The following is a 19,380-nucleotide window of genomic DNA, read 5'->3' as shown; positions in this document are numbered from 1 at the left end:
ACTTTCACATGACAGACGGTCCCTTCCTGTGTTTTTAACGTGCATCCTTTCACATGACATAGTCCCCCCTGTGTCTTTTACCACTGCTGCTTTCTACCAAAGTATTTGGCTGAACAAGGCAGAGGATTGAAGCAGAAAACAAAAAATTTGCAGAATGTGTGAGGGGGTGCTGTGAGGTTAAAAACTGCAAAAATCCAGATTTGTGCATGCGAGAGCTCCAAGGAAACCTGATTGCAAACTCAGTGATACCGACAGAATCGTGTGTGTGTGAATCATACAGGAAAATAAACATTACACACACAGTTACCTCATACCGTTTGTTTTAGGTTAACAGTTATAGTAAACAGTGTTTATTACCCATTCTTTACATTTCCAAGGGTTTGGTGACGCCTGTTTTGTTGGATTGATGGAGGTCAACGTGTCCATTTAACAAAGAATTAGGTTGAACCTTGTATCTGACTGGGGAATATTCCTGCTCAGTTCCCACATGGCCTATGAGATTAAACAGTAGACCTTTTAACCTTTATTTCTCATTTGTACCTGGCTGATGTACAAAAACAATACTCTGCTGTATTCAAAACAGAAATTGCTGGAAATACTCAGGAGGCAACATCCACATTAGACTGAAAGGTCAACTCTGTCCACAGATATTGCCTGAACTTGAGTATTTCCAGCATTTCCTGTTTTCATTCCAGCATCTACAGTATCTTGTTTTTGCAATACTCTTTCAGACGGCTTATTAAAAGTGACAAAGGGTCATCCAGACTCAAACCGTTAGCTCTGTTCTCTCTCCACAGATGCTGTCAAACCTGCTGAGATTTTCCAGCATTTTCTGTTTTTGTTTCAGATTCTAGCAACTGTAGTAATTTATTGTATATTTAAAATGTATTCCTTCTCAGTTGTGTTCTACAAAAGAAATGACAAACTCACAGAATCCCAAAAGTTCAGAAGGAGGCCATTCGACCCATTGAGCCTCCACCAACAACACCCTGTTACCCCATGTAGTTACCCTACTAGTCCCCCTGAATCTAAAGGGCAATTTTGCATGGCCAATCAACCTAGCCCATGCATGGGTGGAAACCAAAGCATCAGGAGGAAACCCATAAGGACACAGGGAGAATGTGTCAACTCCAAACACACAAGGGTGGAATTGAACCCAGGTCCCTGGTGCTGTGAGATAGCAATGCTAACCACTGCGCCTTTGGAGTTTTCCAACTTTTTTAATAACGTTTTTGTCAGTGGGCTGTCATATTACACAAGTATTTAATATAACTTGCTTGCTTTCCAGTAACTGAAAGGACTAGCCCACGTGGACTAGTCAAGCTCAATAGTCACATTCATTGAATCATATCTTATACAGCTGATGTCCCAGACTTCCATCATCATCCCAGTTAATGTACAGTTCCATCAAAAAGACCAATTCACCACAGAGAAGTGAAATAGAGGTATATAATCAGAGGAAGTGACCCTGAAAGTCAAAGTTTCATGCCATCAGATCAAATTTGGGCAAGGAAATCTCTTGCAGATTAGCACTTGCCTCCCTCCCTCTGCTGATGAATCAGTACTCCTCCATTTTAAACATAATTTGTAAGAAGCACTGAAGGTAGCAAGGGCATAGAATGTAGAATTACTAGGGGACTTCAATGCTTGTGACTTGCAGTATAACTACAGATCAAGCTAAGCAAGTCCTCAAGGAGCACTGGAGTGAGGCCTGCAGCACATCGTATAGGAACAAACAAGCAGGGAAATCATTCTTGACTTCACCCCCACCAGTCTACCTGTCGTAGATGCATACAACAGCATTGGTAGGAGTCACCACTGCACAGTTCCTGTGGAGACAATGGGCAGGATTTTCTAATCTTGTTCACCCAGCCCCTGCTGCCAATAAGAATGGAGAATTTGGCACTCAGTCAAAACTCATCATTGCAGCAGCAGCAGCAGAGAATCCTAGCCGTGGGTGTGGTTGGAGGTTTCTGGAAAAAATCCCATCTTCATGTTAAAGGTACCTTCTATTGTGTTGTGTGGCACTATCTGAAAGGAACAGATTGAGAACAGATCTGGCAGCTCAAAACTGGGTATTCATGACTCACTGGCCCATCAACAGTATCAGAATTGTATTCAACAATAATCTGTAACCTCATGGCCTGGCATATCCCTCACTCCACCATTTCTATCAAGCCAGGAGATTAACCCTGGTTCAATGAAGTGTATGGAAGAGCGAAAGGCCCATCTAAAAACGAGGCACCAACCTAGTTAAGTGAAAGCAGAACCAATGGATCAGGCTGAAGCAGTCCTGCCAAATCCAATTGTGGAATGGTGATGGGACAATTGAGCAACAAACCAGAGGAGGCACCAGAAATACTTCCACCTTAATGATGGGGAAACCCATCGGGTCAGTGCAAGAGACAAGGGTGAAGCATTTAGAACTATCTTCAAGTAGAAGTGCTGAGTGAACGATCCATTTTGGCCACCTTCTGAGGGCCCCAGCATCATAGATGTCAGTTCTCAGCCAATTCCATTTACACTTCATGATATCAGGAAATGGCTGGAGATACTGGGTAGACAAAAGATTATCTGACCCTGACAACATAATGGCAGTAGCACTGAAGATTTACGTTCCAATAGTCATTGTGTTCTAGCCAAGCTGCTCCAGTACAGATACAAAAGTGGCAAACATCTGATAAAGTGGAAAATTGTCCAGGTATGTCCTATTCAAAAAAGATCCAATCAAAACAATAACTGCTCCATTAGTCTACTCTCAATTGTCAGCAAAATTATAATAGGTTGTCACTGTGCTATATTGCACAGCAATCACCTTCACCAACACTCGGTTTGGGCTCTGCAAGGACCTCTCAGCTCGTTACTTCATTTCAGCATTGGTCCAAACACAGGCAAGAGAGAGTCAAGTTCCTGAAGTGAAGTGACACCGAGTGTGACATCACAGAGTCTTATTAAAATTGAAGTCAATGGAAATCAAGGAGAATAAATGTTCCACTGGTTGGAGTCAGACCTAGCACAAAGGAAGATGTTTGTGGTTGTCCCAGGACATCACTGTAGGTCCACTCAACATTCCACCAAAATGTCAGAAGTGGGGATGTTCACTAATGACTGCATAACGTTCAGTACTATTTGTCTCAAATACTGAAATAGTCTATGTCCATGTCTGTGTGCATCAAGACTATGGGCTTGGGCTGTAAAGTAGGAAGTAACATTCATGCCACACAAATGGCAGACAATGAGCATCTCCAACAAGAGAAAATCTGACAGTCAGTGACATTTCCAGTATCAAATCCCCCAGTATCAATACCCTGAGAGTTATCCTTGGGCAGAAATATAAATAGGCCTGACGTAAATACAGTGACTAGGCCACAATCTGGGAATTCTGGGATGGGTAGCTCAGCAACATTGAAGGAAAGGTGATATAGTTCCAAGTCAAGGTATGTAGCTTGGAGGGGAACTTACAGGTGGTGATGTTCCCAGGCATCAGCTGCCTTTATGCTTCTAGGAAGTAAAGCCCACAGCTTTGGAAAGTGCTATCAAAGCTTGTCCATCTGCACAGCACAAAGTCAACATTTAATGGAATATTCTTCACTTGCCTGAATAAGTATGGTTCCAACAATACTCAAGAAACTTGACACCTTCCAGGAGAAAGCTATCTCCCTGTCAGGCACCACTGTACCACAATAAACACGCCCAATACACAGTGGCAAGTGTGCACCAGAATCACTGCAACAGCTTGTCAAGGACACTGACAGCACGTTCCAAACTCCTGACCCTTACCTCCTAGAAGCATAAGGGCAATTGTTGGATGGGAATACCACCACCTGCAAGTTCCCCTCTAAGTCACATCCCTCAACTTGGAACTACATCACTATTCATTCAATATCGCTGGATCCAAGTTCTAGGACCCCCTTCCTACAGCACTCTGGATGTATCTAAACTAAATGGTCTGCAGGAAGATGACTGAGAGCACCACCACTTCATTAAGTCTGATGAATTTTCAAACACTTGTGTGATGATTTAGGAAGATGCTGAATCAAATGAGTAAATGTCTTGCATTGTGTCCAACATGGATTACATTCTGAGCTCTTTCAATTTCCCCATCTATTGGGCCAGCAAAGGAAGAAAAAAATACTTTCAGAATCGTAGAGGGGATGAATTAAACACGTTGATTTCTTAGGAAAAAAAAACCTACTCCACCATTTCACAAAGTGGCTACTGATCCAACAAATATCTAGATGAATAATTAATTTGTTTGAGGAGCATTAATTGGTATTGTAGTCACAAAAGAATTTGCCATCCCTCACCTAACAATGCTTAACATCCATTAAAGTGATATTTTCCAACATAGTAGACATATCCAACAGCTAAGTCTTTAATTTCCTGGAGACAGAGTCACGTCTGTTTCACTTACATGCAGATATCCCTTAGCCCGCAGTCAATGAAGGCAACTAACCTTTGTAACCACATGCTATACAAGAGAAACATGTAGAAATAGAAATGACCAGGATGATGTTTCAATTTAGTGATGTTCAAAATTATCCAGGCAAGTAGCTCAGGATAATCTGTTCCCATTGGTGAAAGGATCAAGAACAAAAGGACATTGGATTTAAGGCAGCGCAGTGACACAGTGGTTAACACTACTGCCTCACAGCACCAGGGACCTGGGTTTGATTCTGGCTTTGGGTGACTGTGGAGTTTGCATGTTCTCAGAGTGTCTGAATGGGTTTCCTCCAGGTATTCCTGTTTCCTCCCACGGTCTAAAGATGCTTAGGTTAAGTGAATCAGCCGTGGTAAATGCATAGGCTTACAGGGCTAGGACAGGGAGAGGATGAGCCTGGGTAAGATGCTCTTTTGGAGAATCAGTGCAGACTTCATGGGCCAAATGGCCTCCTTCTGCACTGTAGGAATTCTATGGTTAATAGAACCAGAGTCATAGAGATTTACAGCATGGAAACAGGCCCTTTGGCCCAACTTGTCCATGTCACCCAGTTTTTAACCACTAAGCTAGTCCCAAATCCCTCTATACCCATCTACTGTCTAAATGTTTTTTTAAAATACAATATTGTATCCATCTCTAGTAGCTTATTCCAGACACCACTCTGAAAACATTGCCCCTCTGGACCCTTTTGTATCTCTCCCCTTAAACCTAAACCCTCTAGTTTTAGATTTCCCTATCTTTGGAAGAAGATGTTGACTCTCTACCTTATCTTGCCGCTCATTATTTTATAGACTTCTATAAGATCACCCTTATGCCTCCAATGCTCCAGGGAAAAAAGTATCAGTCTATCCAGCCACTCCTTATAATTCAAACTAGAGAGAGAAAAAACTTCCCATGTAGCAGGTGGTTAGGATCTGAAATGCACTAAGCAAAGAATGTGGTAGAAGTAGTTCAAATTGTTTTCAAACAGGAATTGGATAATTACCTGGAGAAAAGAAAATGCACAGCTATAAGAAAACAGGCCCAGCTGGCATAAATCCTATAGGCCAAATGGACTCCTTGTTCTATAACTATTCTATGATTCTAGCTGCTAATGGCACAGAAAGTAATTGTTATTGTTTTACCACTACAGGAATAAATATTCTGGTGACTTGTCATTTCCCACCTCCCCCCACCTCCCCTCCCCCCCGCCGAGTAGCCACGTTAACTATTAGAAATTAACAGTTAATATGGATGCTACCAAACTCCTGATCTTTCATTTCCAGGTTGTGTCCCAACAGTTCTTTTAAATGTTTTTGCGAGACATGCCTAGCATAAATATTTGCTCCCCCTGCCCCGCAAACCCATTGCCAAATCATGGCAAAATAATTACGTGTCATGGTACTTCACTATATATTAAAAGATATACTGGACAAACTTGCGATGACAAAACATGATCAGTGTGTCCAACGATGTTTGCAACAGCGCAACTATGATTGAGCTACCATCACCACTAACAGGTCTGAATTTCCTTCAAGGCAAGGATTTTTTGAAGAATATTTAGCAAGATAGCAATGCTTTATACAAATAATAACATGGTTAGGTTTTGAGCTGCAGTTTCAGTCTTTTCTGAATCAATTATTCTTACACAAGTAGGTGGGTCACCGTTGAAGTGATAACTGAACTGGGGCCATAGACAGGTGCTTACTGGACACATCTGGTGCTGATTTAGGCCATTCAGCCAATTAAGCCTGCCCCACATTTAATAAAATCAGAGACGCCAATGCTTTTTACACCTATATATCAGGAACATATCAGTCTTGACTTTGGTAGTCAATCTTGACCTTAATTCTATTACTAGCATGTTCTTCCGCCATCATGAAACAACTATCAACTTTCACCATTTAGTTTTACTCAATGGTTAACTGTTCACCTGAACACATCAGTTCATCTTTTACAAGAACAGGGTGGATGCTGAAAAACCTAAAGTCAAAACAGAAAATGCTGAAAACACTTTCCCTCTCCACAGATGCAGTCTGCCCTGAGCTAAACATTTCAAGTCAATGATTTATCAGCGCTGTGAAAAGTTTGAAATAGAACTGAAATGGTAGGAAAAATAACAAAATGGAGGATGTGTTTGGCTAGGAAGATGGTTGAGATTAAATGACAAGAGTTGGTTACAATTCTAGCTTTTCTAGTTTCTGAAAAAAGATCATTAACTGGAACATTGCTGCCTGATCAGACTCAGCAATTTTTGTTTTTATCTTTTACAAGTATCATTCTTAAAATGCCCTTCTTGGGGGAATTGCTTAGGCCAAGAACAAAGCGAAATCCTCCTTGCCTTTCTGGAATTTGAAAGCTCTCATGTGTGGTGCTGTCAGAGGCCAGGGCAAGTCAGGCTTCTTTTGGCAAACGTTACGCTCACCTGTGAGAAATAATGAACTCAATGTTCAGTTGAAAAAAAATACACCATTGTCATCAGGAATCACTCTCCTGAGCTGGAAAAGCAAAGACTGTGCTCAAAGTTTAAACTACAAGAACATCCAATCTGAATTTCTTACAAAAAAAACTACTTGAGCATTATTGTTGTCTAAGTATGTATCTCCATGCTCCAAAGCAGGGGAAGATATACCTAAAAGAATGTTATTGTTGTCATTAATCATTTCTTCCTGCTGACAGCTTTTTCAGTGCATGTCAAATGTCATCTTGTCCAACAGACTGTTGACTACCGACAGGCATGCCAGTGACGTTGTTCAAGCCACATACACTAATTTCAGTAGAAAATGCCTGAAAAAATATTAAGTAAATGCACCACCTGTATACTTACTTCAAAAGATATTTACTATCACTCAATGCAAACCTTTGTATTCTTTCACTGAGGTTTAGAATTCCATTGCAATCTTTTCTCAGTGTAATTTCTGTTTTTGTTCAGCAGTTGCCACAATAGTTATTTTCTCAGCAACTGTTCACAATGTTGACTTGCATAATTAAAGGCCAGATCCACCACCACTTCTCTCCACCCATCAACTGCAACTTGCAATTATTTAGTACATTTAGTGTCATAAAACATCCCAACGCACTTAACAAGGGAATAAGAAAACAAAATACACTGAGCAACATAATAAAATGTTAGGGCAGATGACCAAAAGTTTGCTCAAACTGGGAGGTTTTAAAGAGCGTCTTAAAGAAGGGAAACAGTGTAAAGAGATGGTGATATTTTGAGAGATAAGGATGGAGGGCAACTGAAGACAGTCAGCAATGGTGCAGCAATTAAAATTGGAGATGTTCAAAAGGCAGGATTGTAGAAGTGCGAGTATCTTGAGGGCTGTGGGACTGGGTGAGATTAGAGATAGGGAGGAGAAAAGCCAAAGAGGGATTGGACAGTTAAGAATGAGATTTTTTTAAATTAACCAAGAGCTTGTGTACTCAGCAAGCACCAGGTGAATGGGATTTGACGTGAGTTAAGACTCGTGCAGCAGAGTTTTGTATCACCTCAAGCTTAGAGAGGGTAGAATATGGGAGCCCAGCCAAGACTTCAAAATAGTCCAGTCCAGAGGTACAAAGACATGGATAAGGCTTTCAGCAGGTGAGCTGACATAATGACTGAGTCAGTTAATGTCACAGGAGGTGGATGTGTGGTCAGAAGCCGCACTGACATTCTATGAAAATAAGACAATTATGTATCTGAAAAGCCTGACGAAGTCCACATGCAGTTAGTTTAAAACAAACTTAAGACAGCACGTCATGGACTTGGGAAGACAATTTATTTTATTAGCAATTACATGTAAACTCCTGAGTTAACAGGAGATCTCTCCTGGGAGAATCAATTACAAGACTGCAAATCATTCAAAAAAAAAATCAGAACAATGCTTGCTAGGACAGACATTTAATCGGTGAAAACCTAAAAGTGAAACAATGGAAGGTCTACAAAACTCAGATCAGCAATTTAAAAGTTACTGGGGGGCTTGAGGTCCAACAGCTGAGGCAGGACATATGCCATATGTTAGGTCTCTGTATTCTAAGGTAGAAATTGTAACTGACAGTTGGACAGAAATAAAAATACAAATGAAAGTGGAACCAGCAGAGCAATCGATACAAAGTAATCTGGGCAAAGGGATTGGTGAAAACGAGAACCACTGTTAGCCAGCTGAACAGTGTTAATAAGTCACCAAAAGAGGAAAATAAACTTAAAACTGTTGAAAGAAAAATGTCATGTGATGCGTTTGCAGTTAGAGACTATTCCAAAAAATAAAACAAACTGCAAATTCAGGAAATACACAACCATTGGTCAACATCTATAAACAGAAAAGATGGTTCAACACTTCTGTTTAGAACTTTAATTAGAACTCCAGTCTCATGAAGGATTTACATTAGCAGCATCAACTCATCTTTTCTCTTTATAGAATCTGTGATTTTCTATGTATTCCCTGCATTGTCTGCAGAGGCAGTACAGTTTATATTACAAAAACATTACACATCCTAAGTTACAGCACATAAGTTAAAGGTTAGCTTTGCCATAATCACATATTTTAATCAGGAACTCAAACCTTGTAAAATGAAAGATGAAGTGGCCACGCAAATTTAATACAAGATAGATAGGAAACCTCAAATTGTTAAGCAGTAAAAACAGATCAACTCTTCAGGAGTCATCGATGTTTTAAACTTGGCAAGTTTTATACTTTGTACGACTATCAAAAAGTTTAAGGCAAACTATAGAAACCAGTTTGATTTCCATTTTCAAAAGTATGCATACGTTGCTTCAAGAATGTGATGCTGTCTCAGAAATAGAGGTTAATTTATTACTTATATCATTTCATGTAACTCACAAAACTTCTAAAATGCTGGCAAAGATTCTCAATGGAATCAATATTATTTTTCAATTACTGCTCAATCTATTATGGCAATTTAGAGTTGTTACTGTTGTTTGTTATGCAGTTATTTTAAGTTCCCTTTTATTTCAGTCAAGTTACAAGCTGTGAATGTACAAACCACTACCGAACAGCCAGAATGTCATGCATTATATGGTCAAAAATTGTGAAAGACTATTTCCTATGACAAAAATTATATACTTAGCTGCAGATGAAGCAAAATTTCCATTCATTCTTAAATAATTTTGTTGTTTATCTATTATACAGTATTGATTGTTAAAAATAAATCAGCAGCATATACTCAAGCAAGATAACATATCAATTTCTACATGTAGTAACCAAGGCTAAAAAAAGTGCATTCTTCAATACAATATTCGGAAAATAAAGATGAACTTGGTCAAGATTTACTTAATTCAAGTTACTGGATAATAAGTTTCTTGTATTGCTGATGTATATTTGTAAATAAAAGTCCAAAATATTTTAAATCTAAAGATATTTGTCAAAGCTTTGAGATCAATACCTATAAACAATATCTTAGTTAAGATTTTGTCCCATCTCTGGTAATGATTCATCGTGGGGATATCTATAACACAAGTTCTGCATCATATTGTGCCTTCACAGGAAATCTAAAAACGGTCGAAGTGTAAACGGTGAGTTTGTATGGAAACATCAATGTTGCTTTATCTGTATCTACATTTCTGCTGTATACTTTGCCAGAGGCTTAAGTGGGACGCCCAGCAGTTTGGTCATTTAGGTGCTTGCAATATGCTGCAAATGAAGCTGATTGATGAGTCACTTGCCTGTGATTTAGACTGATTGTGAAGTTTTTTTTTAACAACTAAAATCTCAATGCTGAACTGAATAATAGCCCTGACAGGGGCTTAGTTATCAAGGACCTCTGATGGGATCCTGCCTCACTCCAAACGCAATGTTTAAGTAGATTGTTATTCTACCTATGAATTAAAATGCCTGTATAACTGAGCCATATAGATAGTGTTCACCACTGATTTACCAATCCTGTGTCCATTTTCTGCACTTTTTTTGCATTTTGTACAAACCAATCACAAAGTTTTTGAAGAAATAACTCAAACAAAAGAGAACATTTGATTTTTCCTCTCCACTCCAATTGGCTTTATTCAGTCCATGTCTTTCCCGGTACAGTCCCCATCATCACCACAGGAAGCTTGAAGTTTCTGGTATTTGATTTTAAAGCACCAAATTCATCCACAGTTAAGAAGAAAATTGTACTGAGAGCCTTTCTAGTAGTGTTTCAGTTTACAAGTTGTGTAAACACATATCACTAGTCAACATTTACTGGGTCTTAGTTGGATGAATGTTATTTGGTCATGATTTTACGTAAGAAGAAGTCAGAATTATACCAGGATTGAAGGGCTCAACAGATAGGCATGCATAAAAGTTCAAGGAACAAAATAACTCAGTGTCGAATGCTGGGAAATTATTGCCTAAAGAAATTAAGTGTGGTACCACTTGTTCTTAGACTTCAACTAAAATTTGTACTTTCACAACATAGAAAAGCCAGAAATTGGGACCAACACAGATTTATGCTGCCAGATCTATAAGGATGTATTTAGAAGGAAATTTTGTGATCACTCCATTTGGTAAAATACAATATGAATATTTACTATTACACCTGAGACAAGGAAATATTAAAACTTCCTTCAAAATATTTGATAGGAACAATTCTGTTCATACAGCATCTTTAACAGTTGTACAAATTTCTACATGCTGCATACAGAATTAAACAGTATTAAAAAATGTTGCGTTTCACTTTTCCAGATGCCATGTGCTACTTAAAGCCTTTAACTTAAGTGTATTTCAACAGCTGCTGGAGCAATATCTTCTATTTCAAAGACCAATAAATGAATCTGGAAGTTGCTACATGGATAAGTATTAGTAAAGCACTTTTAAGCTTACCATATAGCCTTCTTACCATTATATAAGCAGTATCAGATAACATCCTTGGGATCAATTAAATTAACAACACAGAAAATTTCAATTTTAAATGTAAATTGCAATGACATGTAAAAACCGTTAACTGAAAACACAAAGGTTACTAATGCAAATACTGTACTGATACAATCTTCCGTATATACACAATAAAAATGTCAGTATATGCAAAAATAATTTTAAAATCGTGCACAAAGTATACATTTTGCTGTAACATTTAAAATTTCCCTTGCAAAGGAGGCAACGGAAATTTTGCTTTTCAATAATTTTAAGATCCTCTAACACACTTTTCCGATCAACTTCCATTACATCTTAAACCCGGGGTAGGGGTATTTTTGTGCATCGATTCCATCTTCAAAGTCTGCTCCACTGCAGCTTATGGCCCATCTAAAAAGGGAAGCAATGTTTGTGACAACCACTGTAACCCATGATCATTTTATGGCAATCTGGAAAAAAATCAAAATCCATACTCCTGGGAAAGTCTGAGAAGATCCCATCTAGCGCTACCAGTCTTCCGTAGCTAATGGGATCACTGCAGGAATTTTCTTTAACCAAGTCAAAAACAGACTACCGACATAAGTCTGCTGAGGCAGCGTCTCCTTTGTGCTTCCTCTTTTTGCTAGGACAGTGCTGTTGATGTGGTTGGTTGCCTGGATTCTGTTTGTTTGATACACTTCCAACATGGTTGGAATTTTGCTGTCCTTGGAAGCCTTTGATAGATGAACAAAATAGTCTTGCTGCACCATGCTAGAATAAAACAATATCTCAAAGTCAAGAAAATATTATCCCTTTAGCGTAAAGTATCATGCATCAGTAATACAAAATGCTGAAACAGAAAGTGTTTCATGTAACATAAGTCACAGTTTACCTCACCTTGAAAATAATTCTACATACTTTGTAGAACAGTTATGTATATTTCACCAACACCACAACACAGCAGTGACTAAAATTCTAAAGTGTTGCAGTGGTTGTGAAGTACTTTGGACATGTCCATTTAGGAAAGGTGTGACATAAAAGCAAGTTTTTTCTTACTGATCTGATGCAGGTACACATGAGCACTTTTCTCCCTCATTCCACTATCAATTCTTTTCTAGCTTGAGTTATTTTCCAATAATTTCAGACCCAGTGAGAAAAAAAAAGATGTTCTTCCTAGAGAAAAAGAATTCCTTCGTATACTCATCAAGTGCCTAATAGTATGGCTATTAGATCTTTTAAACTGTAAACTTTTAAGAAATCCATCAAAAACTAACATTTCTTCCATCTCCACATACAGTTTGTATTTAATGTTTTATACTTGAAAGTAAAACTTCCCAAACTTATCTCCATTCATTATACAAACTTCCTCCCCTATCCCCAAGACCCTCATATTTGCCAACTGTTGAGAAATTCTTGAATGAGCATCTAAAGCTATGGCTTTCGACTGCCTCAGCCTCCTCCACTCGCCTTCTATGGCCACTCCCAAACCAGATCACCTCATACCAGATCTTAATGTTCCTATTACGGACCTCCACTGTCTCCACAACCCCATATCAAAGTTTCTGCCCACATCTTCCACTTTGCAACACCGATCTACTGCAAGTTGCTCCATTTCCTTTATTCCATCATTGGTGGAACACCTTCAGTCAGTTTAATTTTATACTGTAGGGATTCTCTCCTGACACCAGCTTGTTGTAGCTATACCCTACTTTAATGTTCTCCTTCAAAATTTTCAACAGTGCCTTCAGTTGTTCTCCCAGTCTTCTACCCAATCCCACAAGTTTTCCCCCAAACTGAGAAGGGTCACGTTATTTTCTACTATGCTAAAAATACTACTCCAGCACTTCTTGGGAGACCTGCACATTACCTGCATACTATAATGGCACATCTGCCTAGAGGAGTCCCTTGAACATTGTAACATCACAATTTCCTTTTAATGTTGCAATGTAGAGAATACTTTCTTCAGAAAACAAACAGGTAAGCAATTTATATATTAAGTCTTCATTTCAGCACCCATTACATACTCTAGGGATTCCACAATTTAAGGTCCTCTTAAGTTAAGGACATGAGCACACTGAACTGCTAGTACCCATTTTCTGCCTGAAAAATAGGCACAGGGCTTTTGAAAATCCAGAAGCCGAATGAGCAATGGATTCTAACTAAAGCTCACCAGCAGGCCCTTTTTTTTTTGGGTGGGGGGCAGAAGAAAGTGGTGGGTTTTTTATGATTGGAGGAAGAAGAAAATCTAATTAGCTTGGACTCTTTGCCTCTCCAAGGCAGCTGCATGGAGTTGGGATAGGGGGAAGTATCGAGTCACAAATCTCCAACCACTGTGGTGTGAGGCAGGTCTGAAAGGCCAGCTGGTCTTCACCTGTCCATAGATTTCATTTTTTTCTAAGATATAAAACACATTCAATTGTCTATTTCACGTGGAATAATTATTTTGTTTTCTGACTCCACCATAAACAATAATTTAGAAAGATAGTCAAGAAGGCCAGAAATGCGGTGTTGAGCAGTAGATGTAGTATATATGGACTTCAGCAAGACACTTGATAAGGTGCCCCATACAAGGCTTATTGAGAAAGTGAAGGGGCATGGGATCCAAGGGGACATTGCTTTGTGGATCCAAAACTGGCTTGTCCACAGTTATAGATGGGTCATATTCTGTATGGAGGTCAGTCACCAGTGGAGTGCCCAGGGATCTGTGCTGGGATGCTTACTCTGTCATTTTTATAAATGACCTGGATGAGGAAGTGGAGGGATGGGTTGGTAAGTCTGCTGATGACCCAAAGGTTGGAGGTGTTGTGGATAGTGTGGAGGGATGTCAGAAGTTGCAGCGAGACATTGACAGGATGCAAGACTGGGCGGAGAAGTGGCAGATGGAGTTCAACCCAGGTAAGTGTGAAGTGGTTCATTTTGGCAGGTCAAATAAGATGGCAGAATATAACATTAACGGTAGGACTCTTGGCAGTGTGGAAGATCAGAAGGATCTTGGGGGTCCAAGTTCATAGGACGCTCAAAGCAGCTGCGCAGGTTGAAGCTGTGGTTAAGAAGGCGTGTGGTATACTGGCCTTCAATCGAGGAATTGAGTTTAGGAGTCGAGAGATAATGTTGCAGCTATATAGGACTCTGGTCAGACTCCACTTGGCGTACTGTGCTCAGTTCTGGTCGCCTCATTACAGGAAGGATGTGGAAGCCACAGAAAGGGTGCAAAGGAGATTTAAAAGGATGTTGCCTGGATCGAGGAGCATGCTTTATGAGGATAGATTGAGGGTGCTCGGCCTTTTCTCCTTGGAGAGACAAAGGATGAGGGGTGACCTGATAGAGGTGTATAAGATGTTGAGAGGTATTGATCGAGTGGATAGTCAGAGGCTTTCTCCAGGGCTGAAATGGTTGCCACAAGAGGACACAGTTTTAAGGTGCTGGGGAGTAGGTATAGAGGGGATGTCAGGGGTAAGTTTTTCACTCAGAGTGGTGGGTGCGTGGAATGGGCTGCCAGCAACAGTGGTGGAGGCAGATTCGATAGAGTCTTTTAAGAGACTTTTAGATAAGTACATGGAACTTAGAGATTACTAGGCTTACCTATATCCCTCTATCTTACTAAGGTAGGGACATGTTTGGCACAACTTTATGGGCCGAAGGGCCTGTATTGTGCCGTAGTTTTTCTATGACTGCCAACTATAACTAAAACCTTCTTCCATAAAACCAGCAGTGAAATAAACTTTTAGCCTTGTAACTCCTGGAGTTTAAAGTCTTGAAATAGGTATAGTAACACAATATCAGAACAAAAATATGATCTGGCAAAAGGGTTAGTGTCAAGAGACATACTAGTTGGGTCAAGTGGCCTGTTTCCACACTCAACTTCTATATATTTCTCCTTTGGAAATGCCATTGGCTTTAGCAGAGTTAGAAATTAAAATTCAGATTTTTAAAAATTCGTGCACACCTCAATATTTATGTAGGTTTTTTTTCCAAAACAGGAAAAATATGATCCCAGTGGAAATTTGTCACTTCAGACCTTTCTATCCATTTCAACTAATTTCAATGATGCAAGAAACCACTGGCACTTCAGAATGCCACTCATTATAATGGGTGCCTTGACTTCAAATTGGCCCAAGATGACCTGAAGATACCCGACCCAGGAAAATATTCATGTTTCAAGATACTAAGTAGTGAACGTAAGGAGCTGAGAAGAAAATAACTAACATCAGTTCATAAACATTAGAACAACATGGACAATGTTAGAAATGTCAAGGGACATAAATATCAAAGGTGAATTTTGCGATGTAGGATAACAGAAAGAATGTCTGTTCCTATCTGTATTTCACGTAATATGATTGTTGGTGGATCTTATAGTACACCGATTTTTGGAGGGTGGCAAGGGGTGAGTATTAAGAATCGCAGAAGAGAGAAATTAGATTCTGTCATGAAGCAAATTTCCTCAAACACAATCTAAAGCACAAATTGGCACAGAACGAGTCCATAAAAGTGGACTATACTTGAAATCAAATTGCACATCAGTCACAGACCACAAAGTGAATAATTCCAAACCTGTGCTTCAGTGTTGTTGCTCGTTGAATTGCTCGATGTACTATGCTTCATTTTCAAACTTGGCGGTGGAGATGATTCTGCTTGGATTTCTTGTGGCACTGATTTGTTAGTATTGGACTGGCGACTGCCAGATTGTTTGGAGGTTTTGCAAGGTGTTCCATCAGAATCCTAGATGTAAAAACAATTACATTTAAAATCATGCACAAATACCACAAACAACAACACTCCAACTGATAACACCACCCTATATAATGCTGGGACCTGCATTAGGTGGAAACATTGGCATCTCTTATTTAGAACTTTATAAATCATACAAGCCAAAATACAAACAACTTACTTTTGACATGTTAATCTGAAATTTACTGTGAAATCATATTTATAACCAATATTTTTAACTCATTCACGGAATTTGGGCATTGCTAATAAAGGCAGCATTTACTGCCAAAAGAGAAAATGCTAGAAAATCAAAGCAAGTCTGGCAGCATCTGTAAGGAAAGAAGAGCTTTCCTTTGTCACCCTGCAGTATAAATATCTCCCACTTTTTATGCTTCTTAGCTTTGACAAAGAGCCATCAGGACTTGAATCATTTCCATGGCTCTTTGTCAAAACTAAAAAGCATAAAAAGTGGGAGATATTTATGCTGCAGAGTGACAATCACCCACTGTCCTTGAGAAACAGATATTGAGCTGCCTCTTTGAACCACTGTAGATCTTACAGTACTATTATGAAGTGAGCTCCAAAATTTTAATCTAGCAATGACAACAGAATCGTGACATATAAAGTCAGGATGGTGCAAGACTTGGAGGAAGTTGCAGATGGTGGTGTCCCCATGCACCTGCTGTCTTTGTCCTCTGGGTGCAAGCATTAGTGGATTTGGAAGGTACTATCAAAGAAGCATTGATGATCTGCGAAAGTGTATCTAATGGTATACAATGATATCATGATGCACCTGTGGTGCAGGTTTGAGATGTGGTGCCAATCAAATGGGCTGTCTTGTCTTAGATTGTGTCAAACTTCTTGAACATTGCCGTAGCTGCCCTCATCTAGGCAAGTGGGGAGCATTCGATCACAGTCTTGATTTGTGACTTGCACTTGAAATGCTTTGGAGGTGGTGAGTCACTTGTCAGAGAATATCCAGCCTTGACCCACACTTATAACCACAGCACTGTGTGACCGATCCAACAAGTCCCGGGTCAATGATGACTCCGCCACCACCTCTAAAGGATGCTGATGGTGGTGGACCTGACAATGGTAATGACATTCAATGTCAATGTAGGGGTTGGTTAGGCTCTCTTGTTGGAGATAATCATCACCCAACACTTGTAATACATGGACATTACTTGCACTGATCAGTTCAAGCCCAAGGCACTAAGGGGCAATTTAGCATGGCCAATCCACCCAAGCTGCACATCTTTAGACTATGGGAGGAAAATGGAGCACCTGCAGGAAACCCATGCAGACACAGAACGTGCAACCTCTAACCAGTCAGTCACCCAAGGTTTGAATTGAACCCGGGTCCCTGTCACTGTGTCACCATGTCTACGGCATGTTCTTTTTGCCATTTAATACAAATGTAGTTCCATGTTGTAGCTTCAAGTTGGCACTTCATTTTCACTTGCAACTGGCTCTGTTCCTGACATGTTCCAATGCACTCCACATTGAACCAAGGTTGCCTTGACTGATGGCAATGGCAATTTTTTAATTCAGTTAAGGGATGTGAGCATTGCCGGCTAGTCCAGTATTTATTGTCCATCCCTAATTGCCCTCAAGAAGGTGAAAATGGACTTGCCTTCTTGAACCACAACAGTCCAGGCAAGGGATATGCCAAGCCATGAGGTTAGAGATTCTGGTAGAAAACTCAGTTCTGAACAGCTAGATTGGTTTAGAATCAATTCCATTTAGCACACGAGGCAAACATGATGGAGGTGGTGAAGGCAAGATTTCACCCCCACAATGACTGCGGTAATCACTGAAAATAAGACTGTCATGGACAGATGCATTGGTGACAAATGGATTGGCATTGAGGAGGATAAATTTTTGCCCTCACTTTGATTCTCATACCACCTACTATATCATTCAGGGCACAGCCAGTTCAGTCAGCAGTGGTGCTCTCAAAAAGGTTTTCATGGAATGTGGGTATCACTGGCAAGGTGAGCACAAACTTCTTGTCCCCAGCTGTCCTTCAACTGAGTGGCTTGCTTGGCCATTTCAGAGGCAGTTAATAATCACCACACCGCTGAGAGTCTGGAGTCACATGCGAGCCAGACCAGAAAAGGACAGCAGATTTCCTTCCCTAAAAGTACATCAGTGAACCAGATGGTAAAAACCACCAACAATGGCTTCATGGTCACGTTATGGAGACTAGTATTTAATTAGATTTTTTAATTGAATTTAAATTCCACCAGCTGCCGCGGTGGGATTTGAAACCATGAACATTAGCCTGGGCCTCAGGATTACCAGCCCAATGACGTTACCATTATGCCACCATCTCCCCCTAAAGTCATTCTTGGTGAGCGACTTTGCTGCTACCATCTAGAGTACATTCTACGCTCTCGCTGTCCTCAGTGCTTCTTTGAAGAGCTTATTGACAAAGCTATATAAAACAAGAAATGGGAGAAGGAAAATAATTTATCAATAGTCTAGGTTTTACAACAGGTTGTTGCAATGGTTTTGCTTTAAGGAAGCAGGTTTAAATCCTGCTCTTTGCCAACAACAGGAGTCCAATACTCTCAGTGCAACGCAGATGCATAACATTCCAAATCAAGCATGGATTAACCACTTTAGAACTGGATCAGTGAAGAAATAACCTCCAATGTACAGTAACGATCATTAAGCGCTGACAGATATTTTGTGAGTCCATTATTTGTACATTTTCTACTGTTTTTAGATATTAATCATAAAGTTTATTTTCCTTCTTACTTACAATCCTACGTGTCCTGCTAGCTACATTTAAAATGAGACATTTAAGTTTTTAAATGGAGACATAAAATACTTCTACCTCCACAAAGGATACCTAAACACAACCAATGGTTTGGTTACTTACAACGTCACTTGAACTGGATAAGGTAGAAGATGCAGAGGACAGTGGAGCAGATGATGAGTTAGAAGAGTGTTTGCTAAGAGATGTTTCAGAGGTCCTGTTTCCGGGCTGGCCAACGACCGCGCATTCTGAAATATTGTTATTACATTTATCCAGCTGTGGTGGGCCAACTAGCAAAGTTACATCATTCCCTGAGGAAGGAGGAAAAGATTGGCTCATTGTAGGAACTTTATTTTAATCACCATTTCTTCAACAGTTATTTACAGATCAATATTCACCTCATAATGTAGCAACAAAGTTCTCATCTTATTAGCATCCAAGAAATCACTATTCAGTGACCTCTGAGTTTACCCAATATCAGAGAGATGGGATTCCGCCACACTTGACTACTCTGGTAATATGTCACACTTATAGTTGAAAAACGGCCACTGGGAAGATTATATGATGAACATTGGCATTAACAGGATGATATTTTAAGGAATAACTTCAGAAATTTGAGCTTTTCAGCCTGAAATGGAAGCACCTGAGACATGTAGCTATAAAATTAATTAAGAAAA

General features: G+C 39.7%; 1 protein-coding gene across 1 annotated transcript in view; it reads right to left on the bottom strand.

Annotated features, from left to right (window-relative positions):
* Positions 1–8,175: 8,175 nt before the first annotated feature.
* tent4b (terminal nucleotidyltransferase 4B) overlaps positions 8,176–19,380 on the bottom strand; it is a 77,723-nt gene continuing 66,518 nt past the window's right edge. Inside the window, exons 10-12 of the mRNA XM_080186972.1 lie at positions 18,827–19,014; positions 15,784–15,951; positions 8,176–12,003 (exon numbers count right to left, since the gene is read on the bottom strand). Coding sequence (XP_080043098.1) covers positions 11,824–12,003; positions 15,784–15,951; positions 18,827–19,014 — 536 coding nt within the window. The 3' untranslated portion in view covers positions 8,176–11,823. The remainder of the gene's footprint in view (positions 12,004–15,783; positions 15,952–18,826; positions 19,015–19,380) is intronic.

Source organism: Carcharhinus amblyrhynchos, chromosome 4 (assembly GCF_965287045.1).
Source record: "Carcharhinus amblyrhynchos chromosome 4, sCarAmb.v2.hapA, whole genome shotgun sequence".
NCBI classification, from domain to species: domain Eukaryota; kingdom Metazoa; phylum Chordata; class Chondrichthyes; order Carcharhiniformes; family Carcharhinidae; genus Carcharhinus; species Carcharhinus amblyrhynchos.
The sequence above is the reverse complement of the archived record's forward strand: the minus strand, read 5'-3'. Positions and strand labels throughout refer to the sequence as shown.